Source organism: Tympanuchus pallidicinctus, unplaced genomic scaffold, assembly GCF_026119805.1.
Source record: "Tympanuchus pallidicinctus isolate F22 unplaced genomic scaffold, pur_lepc_1.0 scaffold8, whole genome shotgun sequence".
NCBI lineage: Eukaryota > Metazoa > Chordata > Aves > Galliformes > Phasianidae > Tympanuchus > Tympanuchus pallidicinctus.
In genome coordinates this window covers 56,078,916-56,098,102 of record NW_026294802.1, presented here as the reverse complement: position 1 = coordinate 56,098,102, position 19,187 = coordinate 56,078,916, and the positions used below count along the sequence as shown (strand labels likewise).

General features: G+C 38.5%; 2 protein-coding genes across 4 annotated transcripts; one reads left to right on the top strand and one right to left on the bottom strand.

Moving 5' to 3' along the window:
• Nucleotides 1-1,055: 1,055 nt before the first annotated feature.
• SLC2A8 (solute carrier family 2 member 8) lies at nucleotides 1,056-10,953 on the bottom strand. Of its 3 annotated transcripts, XM_052669425.1 has the most exons (10): nucleotides 10,751-10,950; nucleotides 10,369-10,528; nucleotides 8,737-8,943; nucleotides 6,826-6,925; nucleotides 6,450-6,661; nucleotides 5,634-5,777; nucleotides 4,963-5,071; nucleotides 4,292-4,465; nucleotides 3,584-3,729; nucleotides 1,056-3,417 (listed from the first exon to the last, which is right to left on the bottom strand). In XM_052669425.1, the coding sequence occupies exons 1-10, from the start codon at nucleotides 10,807-10,809 to the stop codon at nucleotides 3,280-3,282; spliced, it is 1,449 nt and encodes a 482-aa protein (XP_052525385.1). In that variant the 5' UTR covers nucleotides 10,810-10,950; the 3' UTR covers nucleotides 1,056-3,279. The 3 variants fall into 3 exon arrangements, with proteins under 3 accessions (XP_052525385.1, XP_052525386.1, XP_052525387.1); XM_052669426.1 differs by lacking the exon at nucleotides 3,584-3,729 and having other exon boundaries at nucleotides 10,751-10,953; XM_052669427.1 differs by lacking the exon at nucleotides 10,369-10,528 and having other exon boundaries at nucleotides 10,751-10,949.
• A 77-nt stretch (nucleotides 10,954-11,030) lies between these two features.
• On the top strand, nucleotides 11,031-17,773 carry FBXW2 (F-box and WD repeat domain containing 2). The gene is made up of 7 exons (XM_052669432.1): nucleotides 11,031-11,324; nucleotides 12,008-13,227; nucleotides 14,295-14,489; nucleotides 15,230-15,363; nucleotides 15,984-16,070; nucleotides 16,583-16,752; nucleotides 17,269-17,773. Exons 2-7 carry the CDS (start codon nucleotides 12,738-12,740, stop codon nucleotides 17,555-17,557), a joined length of 1,365 nt encoding a protein of 454 aa, XP_052525392.1. The 5' UTR covers nucleotides 11,031-11,324; nucleotides 12,008-12,737; the 3' UTR covers nucleotides 17,558-17,773.
• The last annotated feature ends 1,414 nt before the right edge of the window (nucleotides 17,774-19,187 follow it).

The window sequence follows — 19,187 nt, the reverse complement described above, 5'->3', positions numbered from 1 at the left end:
ACAAGGAGCAAGCAAGGATGGGTAGCAGCTTCATCTAATGGAGAACGCTGGAAAATAAGCTTGCTACCACCACATCCAGTAGAAGTGTGGAAAAGTCCTTCTGTGAAGGATGAGCTGTTACCAGCTTGAATGCTTGCTATCAAACTAAGTTAAACTAAAAGTCAATTCTGGACTCTTAACACAGATAAGGTGCTGCTAGAAGTGTTTTGTGTCCTAGTTTGCTGGATTTGTTGGAGGAGGAGGGCTTTTAACTTCTCCTGGATAATGGAATTATCATCACTTCTGCACAGTACCTTAGTCTGACTAAATTACAGGAATTTAGTTTACTCTGGTTCAAGAAGCAGGACTGAACAGACAGCTAATTTAGAATGGACTTGTGCCTTCTCAATAGCATCAGTGATACATATACAATCACAGGATGGATAAAGTTGGAAGAGACCAGAGGAGATCATCTAGCCCAAAACTCACCCCCACATATCTCCATTCAAAACTACATAAACTAGAGCAGCTTGTTCAGTATCATGTTATTGAATTTTGATTCAGTTCAAGAATGAATAAGCAGCATTTTCAACAACTCATCGTCCTTTTATTACATTTACTTTATAACATGCCTATGAACATCACAACTTTGAATAGGAGTCAAGAGCCCTGGGATGCATTAGTTTATTCCTTCCCACATGCATAATATGTGGCTCTTAAGGCTGAAGCTTGATGAGTCCTTCCCAAGGTCTTTACAGCTTGGCATTTAGGAACTCCAGAACAGAGATTAAACCTACTTGGGATCCAGACTAACTGTCCTTTCTTTCTAGTCTCAGAAATGGGAAGTAATGAAATGTTTCCTTCTGAGGAGAGGGAAAGACTGAAGTGTACGATGAGGAAGGGCTAAGGGCTAAGTGCTCCCAAGATGGTAAAAGATAGATTCTAGATTGAATGAACAAATATGATTAATAACTTCAGTTGCTTGGTTTGCAAAGGACAGGTTGACCTGTCCTGGTTACAATTGTTTCCTAGTTTGGAGCTATTTTTTTTTAATTTGTTCTGGCTTTCTTGTGTTGGTTGTTTGTTTGTTACGTTTGTTTTTGAAATGCATGACTGGATGTCAGCTGGCACCCAGAATGAGTCGCAATTCTGCTGTCTGCTTTCATGTGACTTTCTATACATATGCAAGTATGCAAGCATTTGTGATTGACTGATAGATTCAAATTTCAAAGTATTTCTTGATTCAAAGTATTTTTGGATGGTCAACTGAATAAATGTTAAAACAGTTCTTAGTAAGGCAAATAACAGGTTAGATTGCACCCACAAGAAGCATAGCACTGTTATGTACACCTAAGGTTGCTGTGCCTGCCCTTTCCTCTCTGTTGTTGTAGGTGTCTTTAGATAAGCCACAAACTCCTGCAGGCCTTTCTAAAAATGTGCATTTATGACTTGCATTTGCAGATGCAAGAGCTTCCCCAGAGCTTTTGGCTTAGTCTGCGTTTGAGACATAGTCTTTTCAGTTTGGATGTTTTAACATGTGTATATACATGTGTGTGTCATACTGAATAGTGTCATTATTAACAACTTTGATGTCATGTGCCCAGTGCTTGCTAATTCTCTAAAAGCACTTTTCTCAGAAATCCAAGCACAGCCTGATTTTGTGGGGAAACGGGTTATACTCTGAGAACTAAATACACTGCATTAACAATATGAGGAAGCTTCTGTGACAGTATGCAGCAAGCACACAGGATAAAAAGTACGGATACTGTTACTACAATTGATCACAGCCATTTCACCAGTCTGCTTAATGTCTAGATGCTTCACTTTGTTGTTGCACACCTGCAACTGACTGACTACTTCTTTGCTATTGAAAATTATATTAGATTAATGATCTGACGGAAAAAACTGAGATTATTTTTCTCTTATTTATTTATAGCTCTATTACATATTTAACTGGTTGGATGGAAATGTCTCTAAAGGTTTTTGCAAGAAATTGTAATCAACGTTCAATGTCAGTTTTAACAGAGACTTTGAATGTTAGTGGGCTGTTTTGTAATTTAGTAACTGCCGTGTTAAGACAGATGCTGAGTCTGTGATCAAAACCTCTTTACTACCACTTGTCTTAAATGCCAGTGTATTACCATTGTGTTTAATGTCATGTGATAGTGCATATGCTTTGTGTTTTAGATGTAGCATCTAAATAGAAACATTCCTGTCACAGCTGGAAATGTTTTAAGTGCAATTTATTGTTATTGTGGAGGAGGAAGAAGTGATTTACTTCTTCATATGTAATAAATTTTACATCAGTTCTTTCTTTCAAACTTGCAGGGCTTTTCTAAATTTGGTTCAGGGATTACTATAGTTCTCTAGAAATGTTTTAAACCTGTTGTTCATTTAAGGACTCTTAGACTCATGAGATTGGCCATAAGCTCTATTCCTCTTTGCCAAGAACAGTCTAGGATTGGTTTGTTTCTGGGTGTTGTTAAGACTCAGACCTTCTCCAGTGGTTGATTTTTACCCCTCAAGTTAACACTATAAAAGAGAATTTCCTCTTTTTTTGTGGCAAAGGGTATAGTTTCTCAGTCTACGCGATCTGTTCTTTCCTTCTGAAAATGAAATGCTAAAATACATCCTGCTGAGAGCAATAACCTGTCCTGTGATTTAAATGCAGTCCTAGATACTTGACCTCTGTAGGAGAAATAATGCCATCTTAACACTAGCACCTAGCCTTTGTCTATTTACACTTTGGATCAAGACTTATTCTATTGGCAGGTTTCCCAGATGCAGAAGCAGTAACACACGTAAAGGAAAAGTTACAGCAATCCAAAATTAAAGTCCTGACTGTAGCATAAATTTCTTCATTGTAACATATGTAGGGAAATGCGAAGGGGGACAATAAATTTTTTCATTATTTTTAAAATTATATCTTAATTTACCTATTAGCAAAAAAGACAGTAGACAATACATTTAACATTTTTTCCTGGTCACTGCTGTCCGTCTGCACCAGGTCAGGAAAAACAAACAAACCCAATGAACAGTAATTAAAAAAAACTTGCATGTCCAAGACCTACACAACTAAGTTACAGTACAATGAGTATACAGTGATAATCAAGTGTATGCAAATACCTATAGATTTCTGGATGGGGGGGGTAAAAAAAAAAAAAAAAAGTAGATTTTACAAAATTAGTTAAAACAATTGTAGAGGAAGTTGTGTGACTGTCTACCATGTGACACAGTTAGTTTTAGCAACAGCACCACAAATAATGATGTAAAGGATTCACATCAGCAAAAGCCTGAGATTTAAGATTTTCTGAAGTAGGCCTCAATCTGTTCCAGGGTCCGTCCTTTTGTTTCAGGAACATAAAAGGCTGCAAATATCACACTGAGGCAGCAGAAGGCAGAGAAGAGCCAGAATGTCCCATAGGATGTTAAGAAACCCTAAGGCAGTGAGAAAACAACAAAAAAAGTGTAAGTCATTAACTATACAACCACAACCATATATACTGCTGAAGAAGACTGGCCCAAGGCTTTATCGGGAGCATCTTTAATAGTTTTTTTTATATTAAAAAAAAAAAAAAGTTGAATTTTGATTTATGGTGCTTACTATAAAATCGTGAAATTCCTTGGTCACCAAAAAGGCCATAGCCCAGTTTGTTAACACACAGGTACCACTTGATATGCCCCTTGCTTTAAGGGGGAAGATTTCAGACATTACCAGCCATGGAACTGGACCCCAGCCAAGGGCAAAACCTGTAAATACAAAAAAAAAAAAAGTAGATAAATGCAAGTTAGGTATATTTTAAAGGAGAGAGTGTCAGGCAAATAATGCTATGAGAGTATGTTATTTTAGGGGAGCATGCTAAACACTAGCACGCTTTAAATCAAATTAAGTACAAGGATTCTTAACAAGCAAAACATCTTAAAAAGCTTCAGAAGTGGTCAACATAGAAACAAAATTAATTTTTAACTTGCTGCTGTCTTGATCTATCACAGAATTCATTTTGGCTCAGATACTACCAGGGACCTTTTTCCCCCATTAATGGCTGCAAGTTATTGAGCCTGAGCAATTACTATTTAGTATCAGCACAAGGAGGTGCAGATTTATTTTGCAGAACACTGGCTTAACTGTTTAGCTTCTAGCTTGATCACAGAGGTTGTGAATTAATCAGCATCGCTTTGTCTAATACACTAAAAAACTGTGTCAAACACAGCTCCATTTTTCAACAATGTGAAGAAAATGGAAGAAGTCTGTCACGTTCACCAGAAAGTTCAAATTTCATGTAATATTTATTTAGAAGCCAATTCTACTTACCAGCAACAAAGAGTCCTAAGCTTACTACTGCAAGCCAGGATAGTCTAGTTTCTGTTCCTGGAGATACTGAGTTGAAAGTGAACAACAGATCAGCATTTGATGAGTTGTTCCCATTTGGAAGGACCATTTTAAAGTAAAACCCAAACAATGCAGTACTGAGAGCCATGATTATCCCTGAAAAGTAAGCAATAACTAAGTTGGCAATGATAGTTGCTTAGGTACTCTTCTTTCTGAGAGCTAAATGCAAGATATGTTGGCTCTAGCTCTAGCAGAAGTGTTTCTGAAAAGATAACGCTATTGGAAATAAACAGCCTAAACAAGAATGAAAAAATGTCAATCATTGCACACACAAATTAGACCAGTCTTTACAGCAGTCATTACTATTGAGTGTGCAGTGTGACAACTGTCAACAATTTGTCCAAAGTAAAAATAGGCCTGGTAAAGACAAAAAGATAGCTATAAGTAATTTCAAGGAGTTCAGCCAACAAAGTATATATATCATGACAATTTCCTCTTATGAAGCAGCGCTTATTACATCAGTTGTAATCCACTTATAAAACAAAGCACTTGAAATAAATAAATTGTAACACTCAATTCCCCCAGTAGTTCTAACACTTTCTGGTACTCTACATGTTTCTTCTCAGGGAACAAAAGTCACTAAGTTAATTTACCAGACACATAAAGCAGCACTTTTCTTCCGGTTTTATCTATGATAAGTGCAGCCACAGCAGTGAAACATACTTGTATGGAACCCACAACAACAGAAGCCATTCTGCTGTCCTGAAATAAAATAGGAAACAGGGAGAAGAATTTGCTATTTCAGGCTGATAACAGGATCACTTGTCAGGCATTAAAGATGCATTTGTTTCTTAACTCTGGAACAAGGAAAACTGTACAAAGTAAATTAACTAGGAGAAGAAATACATAAAAATAAAATAAAGACATCCACATTAATTAACATAACATATTGATCTCTTAGTAAGTTATTTAATAAGTCACAACTTCCCCCTAGCATCTGACTTTTTCTGAAGCACTAAATTTGTAACTGCATTTTTTAAAAAAGTTATGTTATGTGGATGAGATGACTATAATAAAGATTTCTATCCATATCAAAGTTTTAGACAAAACATGCTTCCCCACAAAAAAAAAAACCAGTAACATCCAGTTATGCCAGAGTAACACAGTTAAGAGGGTATCTGTAATTTAAAATAAAAGGTGACCGTTAACACTCAAACTCTGTTACTTATGATGCAGATAAGATAAATATCAAGTCAGTTACATGTTCTATACTTATTCAGCACCAAGCTGAAACTATAAGCATTTGACAGCACACTCTGATTACCTGGAAGTTTGCATCTTCAAAGATTGTTTCTGCATAAAACATAACTGCATTAATGCCTGTTACTTGCTGGAGAAACATCAGAATCACACCAATAAGAAGTGGCCTGTAGATTGAAGGATTCTTAAATTCAAAGAGGCTTAGTCCCTGTTAAAAAAGATGATGCAACAGTTCCATGAAAAAACGGTATTTTAAATGAAGAAGAAAAAAAAAATCCTCAGAACATTTCACTATGTTCAAAGAGTAAGTTTTCCACTCCTCGTCAGCAAAATTAAATTTCTTAGTAGTAAAAGTGTTTACATTTGAAGTACGAGAAATCCAGGAAAATATTTTTAGCATTTCCTCAGTTTCTAGAGACAAAAATCAACAGTACTTCGCAGAGAAAGTTAACATGAAAGAATCAATAGTTTGCAGAAATAAGACTTCAATTACTGGACATGTCTGTCTAAGCTAGTATCTCATTACAAGAGGTTAAAGATTGCTTTTGAAGTGGTGCAATAGCAAATAAGTTTTTGAGGTGCTGAACAATCCTATAAAACTGCCAGTTACAATAAGAAAACATAGCTATCTATCATCACAGTAAGATCATGAGCCCAACTGCTACTCATGCATACCAGTGGCATCCAACGCTGCTGGCAGTTGCAGTTGGAAAGCAGAAGAAAAAAGATTATTTGAATGTCACTGCTTTTTTAAGTTCATTTGTGATTGAACAGGTTCACACTGTAGAAAAGGCTATTAACTAACCTATGATAAAAATCCTTAAACTACACTGTATACTTTCAGACTTTTTGTCTTTAGTGTAAATCAGATTCTCATCACCTCCTCCTCAACATTAGCTTCAATTTGCCTGCATTCCCACTCATGGTCCACAAATGGTCCTCGCAGAAACTGTAAAGCAGCTATCGCTTCTGTGTGTTTCTTCTGATGCAGCAGAAATCTTGGTGTTTCAGGCATGAACAACATAAACAAAAGCATTACGCATGGTGGAAAAGAACATAATACTGCCAGCCAGTGCCATTTTAGTATCATTCCTGCACAACAAAAAGGAAAAAAAAAAAATCAGTTCCAGAAGAATTAACATTTGTACAACAAAATTAATGGTTGTAGAAATGAATTGACATTTGCTTTCAATTCCTTAGTGTAGTTCTTTCATTACGTGTACTAATTCTTTTTTATAGAGACCTAACCCCAATACCTGCAGTGTAGGCTCCAAGTATGCCAGTCACCACCATCAACTGGACAAAAGAGCCAAGCATACCACGAACATTTGTATGAGATATTTCCGATATATATACCTAAAACAGGGAGAAAATGTCTAATAATTACCTCAATCCAACATAGGATCAAGAAATAGAGAAATAATTTGTTTCTGAAAACCGGATGTATTTCCTAGAAACCCTCCTCAAAAAAAGCCACAGCAAAATGGAGAGGGTAGAACAGTATCATCTCATAAATACATATTAGCATTACAAAAAAAAAACAGAAAAAGGGAGACCCTAAGAAGAATGTTTATGCTGTCAGTTAAGGATCTGACAGATAAATAAACTTGTGTTAGTAAGGGCTTCCTTTGCTAGCCATATTCAACAACAAATGCATCACTGCAGAACACTCTGGTGCTTGGGATAGTCTGCAGGAACGCAAACTCCAAGCCACACGTAAAAGTCTTTGCAAATCTTAAGTTGTAACTTTTTAATTCACTGTAAAGACTGGGTTTTATTTCATTCTCCAGAAAATCCAAAATTAATGGTTCTTATCTTAACATGTATGAACAGCAGGCATCACATAGGTCAAATCACCTAATAGGTCAAATAATACCAGAAAAGAAAGACAAGCACAAATTATTTCGGTTATACTGCTGCAAGGATATTTCTGAATACATGAGAAAAGTTAATATTCTGAAGATAACAGTTCAATGGAAGCAGAAGTCACTACAGAGTAGACACCAGGGAGACCAGATAGCAACCTTTCACTATCGAAAGGAGGGCTGTAAGAAAGAATGGGACAGATTCTTCAGCAGGGTCTGCTGTGACAGGACAAGGAGAAATGGTTTCAAACTAAAAGAGGAGAGATTTAAACTAGATATAAGAAAAAAAATTTTTAAGGGCAGTGAAGCACAGACACTGCTCAGAGGTTGCTCATAAGAATTAGTGGATGCTCTGTCCCTGGAGACATTCAAAGTCAGGTTAGAGCACGCTCTGAGTACCCTGATCTAGCAGTAGGTGTCCTGGTTCACTGCAGGAGAACTGGGTTAGATGACCTTTAAAGATCCAACTCAAGCGATTCTGTTCTATGATTCTACTTGGCATTGCACTAGGATTTATAAGTGATAATAGTTTAATTGCAAACCTTAAGCCTTTACCATTATTTATATAAAACGTAAAGAGATAAATATGATTTGACCATTGCAGAATATAAGCAGAAGTAATCACAGAATCACAGAAAGGTTTGGGTTGGAAGGGATCTTTAAGATCATCTAGTTCCAACCCCCTTGCTATAGGCAGGGACACCTCCCTCTAGACCAGGTTGCTCACAATCCCATCCAGCCTGGCCTTGAATACTTCCTGGGAAGGGGCATCCACAACCTCACTAGGCAACCTGTTCCAGTGTCTCACCACCACACATGAAGAGTTTCTTCCTGATATGTAGTCTAAATCTACCCTCTTCCAACTATTTCCCCTTGTCCTCTTGCTACTGGCTGTTACAGAAAAGTCCCTCCCACAGCTTTCCTGTAGGCCCCCTTCAGGTACTGGAAGGCCACTGTAAGGTCTCCTTGGAGCCTTCTGTTCTCCAGGCAGAACAGCCCCAGATCTCTCAGCCTGGCTCCTTAGGGGAGGTTCTCCAGCCCTCTGATCATCTTTGTGGCCCTCCTCTATCAATGAATAGACAAAAGAAAAATTGGAACAAGCATATCACTGTAATAATGCATAATACAGAAGCGCTACTAGAATAAGCAAAGCTTTTTTTTTACTTAGATTTTCATCATCATTAAAAGCATGCAAAATATGAGTCTATAACAATCAGTTTATTCTAAATCTGCTTCCTTTGCTAGAATTACTGAGTTACTACACCCAAGCCACCTCGCGACCAGAAATGATGCTTTACTTACTGGAACAACAAGCGAAGTAATTCCACTGGCTAAGCCAGTTACTATTCGTCCAAAATAAAGCATCCATATGTTCTGAGCGGAAATAATGACAATATATCCACAGACGTATGGTATTGAACACAGCATCAGACTCAGCTTTCTTCCAATTTTATCCACAAGGTAGCCTCCCAGTATTCCTCCAGCAGCAGCTCCTAATGTCACTAGAGACTTCAAAAAACAAGTTAAAAAATACATATCATAGAATCATGGAATGCTTAGATTTGGAAGGGACCTCTGAAGGCCATCCAGTCCAACTCCCCTGCAATGAACAGAGACACCCAGCTAGATCAGGTTGCCCAGGGCTTTATCCAGCCTCGCCTTGAAATCTCTAGGGATAGGGCATCAATTACAACACTAGGCAACCTGTTCCGCTGCTCCACCACCCTCACTGCAAAATATCTTTTCCTTATATCTAACCTAAATTTCCCCTTGTTCTGTCACCACAGACCCTGTTAAAGAATCTGTCCCCTTCCCTCCTGTAGCTCCCTTTTGTATACTGACAGGCCACCATCAGGTCACCTCGCAGCCTTCTCTTCTCCAGGCTGAAGAGCATCAGCTTTCTCAGCCTGTTCTCAGAGATAAAGGTGTTCAATTCCATGGATCATTTTTGTGGCCCTTCTCTGCAGACAGTCCAACAGATCTACATCTCTCCTGTACTGAGGACTCCACATCTGGACACAGGAATCTGGATGCAGCATTCCATCTGGAATGGACGATGCCCCATCCCTGGAGACTAGCTGTGATGTTCCTGTTCACTTTAGAAGAGTTGGAATAGATGGCCTTTAGAGGTCCCTTCCAAATCCAAGGATTCCATGATTCTATGATTCCGTGGATATATATACATACACATCTATCTATATAGATATATAAATAACACACTAAAAACTCTTTTAAATAAATAGCTTCCAAAAAATATATGCATGCAGTTCTTTTGAAAAAACAAAATATTAACTTCTTATCAAATCACAGTCAAGAAGTACAATCCACCACAATTGGACACCTAGCAATTCTCAGGTCACATACAAAGCCCTTTCAGTGGAGAAAGAAATGCAACAGTATGTATTTTTTATCTGTTCATTCACAAACTGGCTTTCCAATCTGTTTTAAAGCCCTGAAGACTAAAAGATTATCATGAATAAACTGAAGTCCAGCCTGTACCCCAAAAGTTGATATTCCCTATGTCAATGGATTGCACCCAATTTATTCACAAGTTGATTTTCTGTGGTCCCTTGACAGGTTCAATTAAGGAGATTAGAAGTTGACATAAACTATTATAGTATCAAAAAAGTTACAAATATAACGGCATTTATTTATATATGCGAAGTTAGCAGAGTATAACAGTAGTATTACTTAGGAAAAAACAGAATCAATTACTGAGGTCACAACAAAAAATCATTATCAAAATCCTCATTTATATTCATTCTTAAGAGGAGTTAGACTGCCTTAAGATGCAGCACTGAGGAACATGCATGAGGGTGACGGACTTGATGATCTCTGCAGTCTTTTCCAAACTTAATGATTTTATGTAAACAGCATCTTCTTTACACCACGACGGAAAATCACAAGAGAGTAATGTATCATACAGAAACTTACCCCAAACCATGATGCCTGATTGCTGTCCAACCGTAATTTCGGATTGCCAATTTTCCTCAGCTCTGGAATAGCAGGTGAGCTATAGCCTAGCACGAAGCCAAAGCTAAGCGGTCCCAGGACAGCAGCGAACGTGGCCAGGTACAGCTTCTTGTTTTGCACTCTGAGGCGGAAGATACCGACAAGGATCGTGCCGCCGCCCCCTCGCGGCTCCGGCCCCTCATGGGGCCGTTAACGCGCGGATGGACCCGACGAAGGCTCTGACCCAGACGTCACATTTTCCGCGTTCCCCCCCCGCGCCATCGAAATCCGCAGCAGCCGAGCTCCAGCGCAGCGGGGCGGCCCCTAAGCCCGCCAGAGGAAGAGACGCAGCACCAATCCTCACCTCAGGTAAGCGTCCGTAGTAGGATGAGCCAGCAGGTACTGAGACTCCTCTGCCGCCATGTCCCAGCCGCGGGAGGGCGCCTCGGCGCCAATAATCTCAGCAGCTTCTGCACGGCCGGCGGCAGCCACCCCAAAGGGCAGGCTCCAACTCGCGCACGGCGCCGAACGCAGAGAAGTAACGCAGCGCTTTACGGCTCCAGTTCAGACGGAAACGGCTAAAGTGAGACAGCGGGGCGTAGTGACGTTTAGAGGATGCGCCGGAAGCTGCCTGAGTACGGAGCGCCGTGGGCTTTGGTGGAGTGCCTCACCCCGGGGTGACGGCTGGTTCACTCGGTGCAGGGGCCCCGCCCCTCCTCCGGGACTGGAGGTGACCGAGGCTTCCATCGCTGTCCGAGGGCGGCAGCCTTCCATGGGTGTCCACAAGCCGCGGCGCGGACCGCGGAAGTAGCGGGAGACTGTCCTGCTGTGGGAGCGATGGCCGCGGGGAAGCCTCAGCCCCTGCCGGGCCACGGAGGACCGTTCGAGGTGTGGCGGCTGCCTGCTGAGGGACGCTGCGCGCCCTGCCGTTACCTGAGGTGAGCGCCGCGGCCCACTGAAGCAGTGCGGGGGCGGTGCCGATGGTTCTACTGTGCGTGGGCGGAAGGCGCTGAAAGTGTCCGGGCTGCGCCGTGCTCTGTGCGAGCGGAGCAGGGAGGGAGTGGCTGTGAGTGGAGCGCTTACGGATAATGCGTAGAGCAGTGTGCACGCGGCACTGGCTGCAGTTAGAGATTGCTGGTTCTTAAGAAAACACGTGCCTATTAGAGTGGCAAACAGAGTTTGCCGAATGTGCTGAAGAAAGCCCTTAAGTTTTGTCAGTAGTAAAAGTTACTTATGAACTTCTAACTCGATAGGAGCAGCTATTTCTGTGTAATTAAGAAGGCCTTAAGATTATTATCTTTAAGATATAATCCTTACAAAATTATCAAGAAGTAATATGTCTTTACGTTTGTAGCCTTTCATAGTGAAGACTCTACTTTTCTATACTTTTCTGTGTCACATTTAGAGATGCACTTCAAGGTTTTATTCTACAAAGGTATAAGCATATGTATTGGGAGCTGCCATTTACATTCCTCAAATCATTTGGTTTGGGAGCTTCTATGAATTAAATTCAATTAGATATCTAATGCATTGAATGAGATCTCCCACAGAAAATAAATCTAGCTTTTTAGTTGTTTGCCCCATGCTCATCTTTTTAATCATTTGCTCAAATCTATTGTAGGAACTTGAAATGCCACAGCATACAAAAATAAATACAGATCACATAGATTGAGAATTAGCATTTCGAGCTGTCAGTTTCACAGGCCTGTTTATTGGAAATAAACTGAGAAAACAAGGTGGGTGAGAAGGAGGGGAAGTTTGTTTTATAAGGAAAAAAAAAAAAGACATCAAGGAGGTACAAAAGAGGTTACATGTCCTTCAACACAATTCTCCAGACATCTCTTTGTATCTTCTTTAAGTGCAAACCAGGTAATTTTTTATGAAGTAGTTATGACAAGAGTCTGAGTTAATTCAGTCAGTAATTAGCCTCTTATTATTCTGTTTTTATGCTTTGTTTTCTTCCTTTTTTCAACTAAATGATAAGTAAACTGTAAAACGGCATTTATTCACTAAAGTAGATTTAAAACTTGATCAACTCTTACTAGATTCAGAATGTGAAAATGTTAACTCATTACATGAAATATGTAAACATTCATAGTGAATGCTAGCATGCATTGTCTTGTACAACTCACTTCTAAGTCTTAAGTAAGACAGTAGGTCGAAGTATGTGCAAATGCTTCATACTAACCTAATGAATATTTTGTGCTGTGATTGGTTACTTCAGTCTGTGCTTTAACATGCCACTTGGAGTACTGATGTACCAGTAATAATGATGTGATGCTTACCTTGTTTTCTGAACAGAACTAATACAGTGTTTTGATGTACCACAGGTAAATTTTTTCCATAACCTTATGGAGAAAAAGGACTTTGAAGCATGGCTTGATAACATTTCTATTACATTTCTTTCTCTGACGGACTTGCAGAAAAATGAAACTCTGGATCACCTGATTAGCTTGAGTGGAGCAGTCCAGCTCAGGCACCTCTCCAATAATCTAGAGATTCTTCTCAAGAGGGACTTCCTCAAACTTCTTCCATTGGAACTTAGTTTTTATCTGTTAAAATGGCTTGATCCTCACACCTTACTCACATGTTGCCTCGTCTCTAAGCAGTGGAATAAGGTTATAAGTGCCTGTACAGAGGTGTGGCAAACCGCATGTAAGAATTTGGGTTGGCAAATAGATGACTCTGTTCAGGATCCTCTGCATTGGAAGAAGGTTTACCTAAAGGCTATTTTAAGGATGAAGCAACTGAAGGACCACGAAGCCTTTGAGACATCCTCTTTAATTGGACACAGTGCCAGAGTGTATGCACTTTACTATAAAGATGGTCTTCTGTGCACAGGTAGGAAATTCAGAAAACTTGGAGTCTTACTCTTCTTTGTTATCTGTACCACCCAGCTCCCCCACTTGATTAATGATAAGTTGATTTTTCTTGAGGAGACAGATTATTTTCTTATATATTTCTTATATGTTATACAGGGTAAACTCAGTTTAGGGCAATTCACTTTTTTTTTTTTTTTTTTCCCTCCAATTTCTGAAATATCTGGTATGCTATCAAGCTCACTAAACATTTAATAGGAAAAACAAAACAAACAAAAAAAAACAAAACCAGGAGACCAATTTATTTATTTGTTAAAAAGAGAAATGGTTACAGTTCGGTTTTTTTTCAGATTTTCGGTTTCAGATTAGCAGTCTCACTGGAGAAGTACATTTGTGTTAGGTATCCTCTTAGGGGTTATCTGCGATCTCATTCAGGTTAAATGGAGTTTGGTCTCACAATGTGGTCACTGTAGTCTCAAGGTGTGTCAGGAAACGTCTGGCTTCCTGGCAATAAGATTATTTCTCTTTTACATCCTTAAGCACTTTCAGTTCTTAACATGACTAGTTTCTTGTATGAATACCTTTAACTAGATTTAACCTTGCTACTAATCCGATATGCATATTGCAGTGATGGTTTCTCCTGAAGACTGCAGATTTCAAGATTTCAGTGTGAACATCCCTCCACATCTTCAGGTACACTAGTGTGGTTACTAGAAACCTGTGACTAGACTGTAGACAGTCTTTTCACTTTACTAGTAACCAGGGAAGGAGAATACAAAGGAATAGCTCAGACCTTACTGGGAAGCTGCATACTTCTGTGCTGAAACCAAAAGGGAAAAAGGAGGTGGAAGTATCTAGGATTTTTGTCCAGTCTCCAAAACCAGCAAACTTGAGTACTGTTATAAGATTTGGTGGAGAAAGGAAATGCAGGTGAAAGCATTAGATGGAGCACTGGCACAGGTTGCTCAGAGAGGTTGTGAGTTTATCTCTTCAGAGATTTGGTGAAAATTCCATAACTAAGACATACATGGAAGACTAGTAATTTTATTTAGTATTTGTTTCCAATTATCCTATTGTTTTATATTCCAGGATCAGATGACTTGTCTGCAAAACTGTGGGATGTAAGCACAGGTCAATGCATCTATGGTATCCAGACACACACTTGTGCCACAGTGAAGTTTGATGAACAGAAACTTGTAACGGGCTCTTTTGATAACACGGTAGCCTGCTGGGAATGGAGCTCTGGGGCAAAAACACAGCATTTCAGAGGACACACTGGCGCAGGTATGTTGAACATCTCAGATTTTATTTTCGTCAGTCAAGTAACATATGTCATCATAGAACAGATTATAATTTAAGTTAGCTTTGTCTACAGTTTTTTAAGGCTCTGTCTCAAATCACATTGTGGGAGGGAAGTGGCCAGAATAGATCTAGATCTGTCTGCCCTTGAATAACACCAAAGTGTAGTCATATATTGTTTTATAGGTGTAGAAACAGTACTAACTGTCATGGTGATTTAGTGCTTTAGAGTCTAGAGTAAAAGATGCAAGCCTTGTTTATCACCTGTTAGCAGGGAGCACATGACAGTGGGAGTTCTTTAAATTCCCACACTGGAGATAGTCTTATAGGAAAGAGCACAATCAAGCCTGGGGATCTGTGTTTGCATTTCTATCTTAATTCTGTCCTCTACCAGAGAATATCCTCCACTCAACTGTAGGTCTGTTCTCCATGAGAAATGAGATGTATCAATTTAATAATTCTGCTGGAGTTGATTTCTTGGAACTATTAGGATAGGAACCTCAACATAATCCAACCTTAATGGAACCAATGATCTTCATGCTTTTAATTTGAACAATCAGCTGGTAATTTTGCAGTGTAAACTCAGGAATAGAGTAATAATTTATGTGTACAGTTCAAGAGCAACAGTTAAAGCTGTAATAGTCAATTTTGACCTAGTTACAGTATCACAGGAAAAAGCATACATGGAGACTGTTGCTGCTTTTGAGAACCCTCTTTGCTTGTAGTTTTTAGTGTGGACTACAACGATGAACTTGATGTTCTTGTCAGTGGCTCTGCAGACTTCACTGTGAAAGTGTGGGCCTTATCAACAGGAACGTGCCTGAATACCCTTACTGGACATACAGAATGGGTCACTAAGGTGGGAATATTGTTTTTGTATTAATCTTGGTGAATATTTGCATGAAGTTTGCAAGTTGTTCTAACTTTCTATTTCTAATACCTGTCTTCCCCCTAGGTATAGAATATGAAAAAGATCAGGACATGTAGATATTGCAAAATAATGTTTAAACAGAAAGAATAGATGTAACTAAACTTTTCAGGGGATTGAAGAGATTTCTGTTCTGAAGTAGCTGGAATAATGTTAGGAATCAGCATTTGAAAGATCAAATGAATGCAGTGGTTCAGAAAGAAAGCTACTTTTAAAATTATATAGAAAACTAATGAATGTGATAACCAAAATCTAAGCATAAAATGTTCTGAGGTTTAGAAAAGGTATTTCACTTACAAGCATTTCAGAAATTGGAATGTGCATTGAGAGCAGAATTGTGGAGAAGTACATGTGTTAGCTTATATATACAAAAAGTTCTTACTATTAGGAGCAAGCAAGTGTAAATGGTAGTTTCCCTTTACGTGCTATAAGCATCTGTATGTCTTTTGACCATGTGTGTGGTGTATTGTTTTGTAACAAAATGGACAATGCAAATGAATGCTTGGTTAGTTAACAGCATCAAAATAAGTCATTAAATCCTTCAATTACAGGTAGTTTTGCAGAAGTGCAAAGTCAAATCTCTTATGCATAGTCCTGGGGATTATATTCTTTTAAGTGCAGATAAGTATGAAATCAAGGTATGTACCATATATTGTACATGTATCATTGCAATATCCAAGGAAGCAGAATACTTGAGTGCTTCTGTGATTCAAACATAATACGGGGTTTTTTTCTCTCATAGTCCTCGCTTTTGAAGACATGTACAAGACAAAAAAACTCTTTGGAAGCTAACTATTCACTGATTTCCTTCATGCTTACAAACAAATAGTAGATCAATACATATAATAAAAGTCAAAATATAAGTGTTTTTTACTGTATGCCTAGTACACTAACTTGTCAGTGAGACACTTACTGCAAATACTGCTATTGTTGCAAACTATTGGGTTGGAGGATGCTGTATGTAAATAGTTCATGGCTATGTGTTACAAGTCAGTCATAGAGCTGATGTTCCCATTAAAGAAGATAAATATTTTTGAAAAACAGGCACACATTTACCTCCTGCTTTACATGAGACTGTAAGCCTTGTTTAATTTGTGTAAAAGTTTATAATTTGAATGTTTTATGGTCTTAAACTGTTTTCTAACTCTAGATTTGGCCTATTGGAAGGGAAATAAACTGCAAGTGTTTAAAAACACTGTCTGTTTCTGAAGATCGCAGCATCTCTCTACAGCCCAGATTGCACTTTGATGGTAAATACATAGTGTGCAGTTCAGCACTAGGATTATACCAGTGGGATTTTGCCAGCTATGATATTGTCAGGTAAGTGTTTCAGCTTAAGATGTGCAGAATTTATTCTCAAGGCATGCTTTTTAAAAAAATAAGAACTGTAGCATGTTAGCTTTAATGCTTTAAATGTCATTCAAAAGGATCTCGATTAAAAAATCTTTAAACATCATTCTTCACAAATATTGCCAGATTTCACTCTAATTTATCTCTAATTGTACCAACCATTTGATTGCTGTTTTGATTTCTGGTCACAAGCCAAACCTCTTTCATATTTTCAATATGTGAGTTTTAGATTTTTTTAAATAGACTTAAATCAGGCTGCATTGCTATAGTTTTGAACACAAAGCTGTAGTGACAAGAAGCTAATGTTGCTATGGGAATTGCTCTGCAGTGAAGCAGAAGACCTTTTCTGGGAGTCATTTGATGGGAAACGATATTTAAAAGACCATTTCCTTATAGCACTGCTGAACTGAGATCTGTCATTCTCAGTAACTGGGTGGAATGTTAGTGAAATCTATCAGTTTCTAACAATACTGCCTTATCTTCTAGGGTTATCAAGACTCCTGACTTCTCAAATGTGTCCTTGCTGGGCTTTGGAGAGATATTTGCTCTACTGTTTGATAATAGATACCTGTATATAATAGACTTGAGGACAGAAGAACTGATAAGCCGCTGGCCTCTACCAGAGTATAGAAAATCAAAGAGAGGCTCAAGTTTTTTGGCTGGTGAAATGTCTTGGTTAAATGGACTGAATGGTCAAAATGATACAGGCTTGGTTTTTGCCACCAGTATGCCAGACCACAGTATCCATTTGGTGTTATGGAAAGAACATGGATGAAAAGATTACATATGCAGAATCTTCAGGATTATATAGACTATCAGCAATGTGTCTATCAAATGAAACTTTGCATGAACCAAAGTTGCACATCTAATGGTATCATCATGCAATGCACAATCATTTGATTTTATTTGGGCATTTGGGAAAGGATTGTTTTTGACATAATGCAACAGAGCATGCTAACAGTATTCACCATTAAATTTGTCTTTATTCATGTTTAAGTGTACCTGTTTGGGCTCTGAAGCATAGCTTGTGAAGTTAAAACTATTCAGATCCACCATTAAGTCTAAAATGAAGTAGTGCTTGACCACATTTCTGCCTTTTTTTTTTTTTTTTTTTTTGTTGTTGTTGTTGTTGTTGAAACAGAAGGTGGAGCTACTGTTTTAGAATAGGCTTTTGTGCTTTTGTACGTACAATACCAAATACCGGTTACAGTGCATGACTCCTTGCTCAACTTGAATGAGAACATAGTTGATCTTTTCTCTCCCCAGTGCTGATCTTCTAAAAAAGTTTTTTTCTTTATGATAGCTTTAAATACTTAACCTTTGAAACTGAGCAATCAACAAAAAACTAGGATTGGATGCTAACAAAAATGATTTGTTTAAGCTCAGGAATGTGCCAATACAGGCTCTCCTCAGTCAGTGAGCCAACTTTTCATCTATCTTACAGAGCTTGCCAAAGCAATTAACCTTGGAGGTCCTCTGATGGTATTCCGTCATATTTTCTGATGGTTACCCCACTCAGAATGGTTTGATCGATATTTTTATAGTCCACATTTCTGATTATGTGACTTCATTCACAGCTAGATAGAAATGAAATGAATTGGGTGATGTTCAATCCCTACAGCAAAAATAATTACATTAAATGATGCCTGCCAGCCATACACTTCTTCAAAAAAGTTAAAATTACTTTAAGTGCATTATTATATTAATTGCTACAGCTAGATTTGAAAAATGGGCAAATGTGAATGGCACATCTTTAAAAATAAAGAATAAGAAATAAAATCAAAAATTTGAAGAAAAGACAAGAATAGGAAAACATCTTTTATTTTGATCAGCTGTAAGAGATAAGACGTATAGATGAATTAACTATTGAGTAGCAATACTCCACATACTTCCATGGTTTTTGACATGTACTTAAAAGATGTATCTATAAAATTTCAACTTCTATGCTTTAGAAATATTTAGGAGTTTTGTTTTACTTTTTCTTTACAATAAAATCTCCCCTTCGTACACACCTTGAAAATTAGATTTTTCAGAAGGATTGGCTGTTGTCCTTGAGCAGATAAATGCTAGTGCTGCAGAATTTTATTTGTGATTTTTGTCATGGTTTTTGTGGCTCCCAACACTTGTGGAAACCTAGTTCCTCATGTAGTAGCCAACTGTTTACTGAGCTGTTCTTACAAATACATAGCTGGTGGTTCAAGGGAAGGATTCTTAACCTTTGTTCAGCACTCAAGGCCACGCTTGCAACCACATCCAGCATTGAGTTACTCAGCACAAAGCAAACCCTGAAACACTTGAAGCAAGTCTAATGACAGATTGCAGATGTGAACAGGTGGCTGAAGCACAGGATGTCTCAAAAGATGTGAAAGTTCAATTCAGTCTTCCACAGAGACTAACAGGAGTGG

Bases quoted from the DNA above. Each gene is read 5' to 3' on its own strand.
- SLC2A8 (XM_052669425.1), bottom strand. From the start codon at position 10,809: ATGGCGGCAGAGGAGTCTCAGTACCTGCTGGCTCATCCTACTACGGAC. The intron at 4,466-4,962 runs GTAAATTAACTT...CTTACTTTTCAG, and splicing joins AGTGCTGCTTTATGTGTCTG to GGATAATCATGGCTCTCAGT. The intron at 3,418-3,583 runs GTAAGCACCATA...TCACTGCCTTAG, and splicing joins AGGAATTTCACGATTTTATA to GGTTTCTTAACATCCTATGG.
- FBXW2 (XM_052669432.1), top strand. From the start codon at position 12,738: ATGGAGAAAAAGGACTTTGAAGCATGGCTTGATAACATTTCTATTACA. The intron at 15,364-15,983 runs GTGGGAATATTG...CTTCAATTACAG, and splicing joins ATACAGAATGGGTCACTAAG to GTAGTTTTGCAGAAGTGCAA. The intron at 16,071-16,582 runs GTATGTACCATA...TTCTAACTCTAG, and splicing joins CAGATAAGTATGAAATCAAG to ATTTGGCCTATTGGAAGGGA.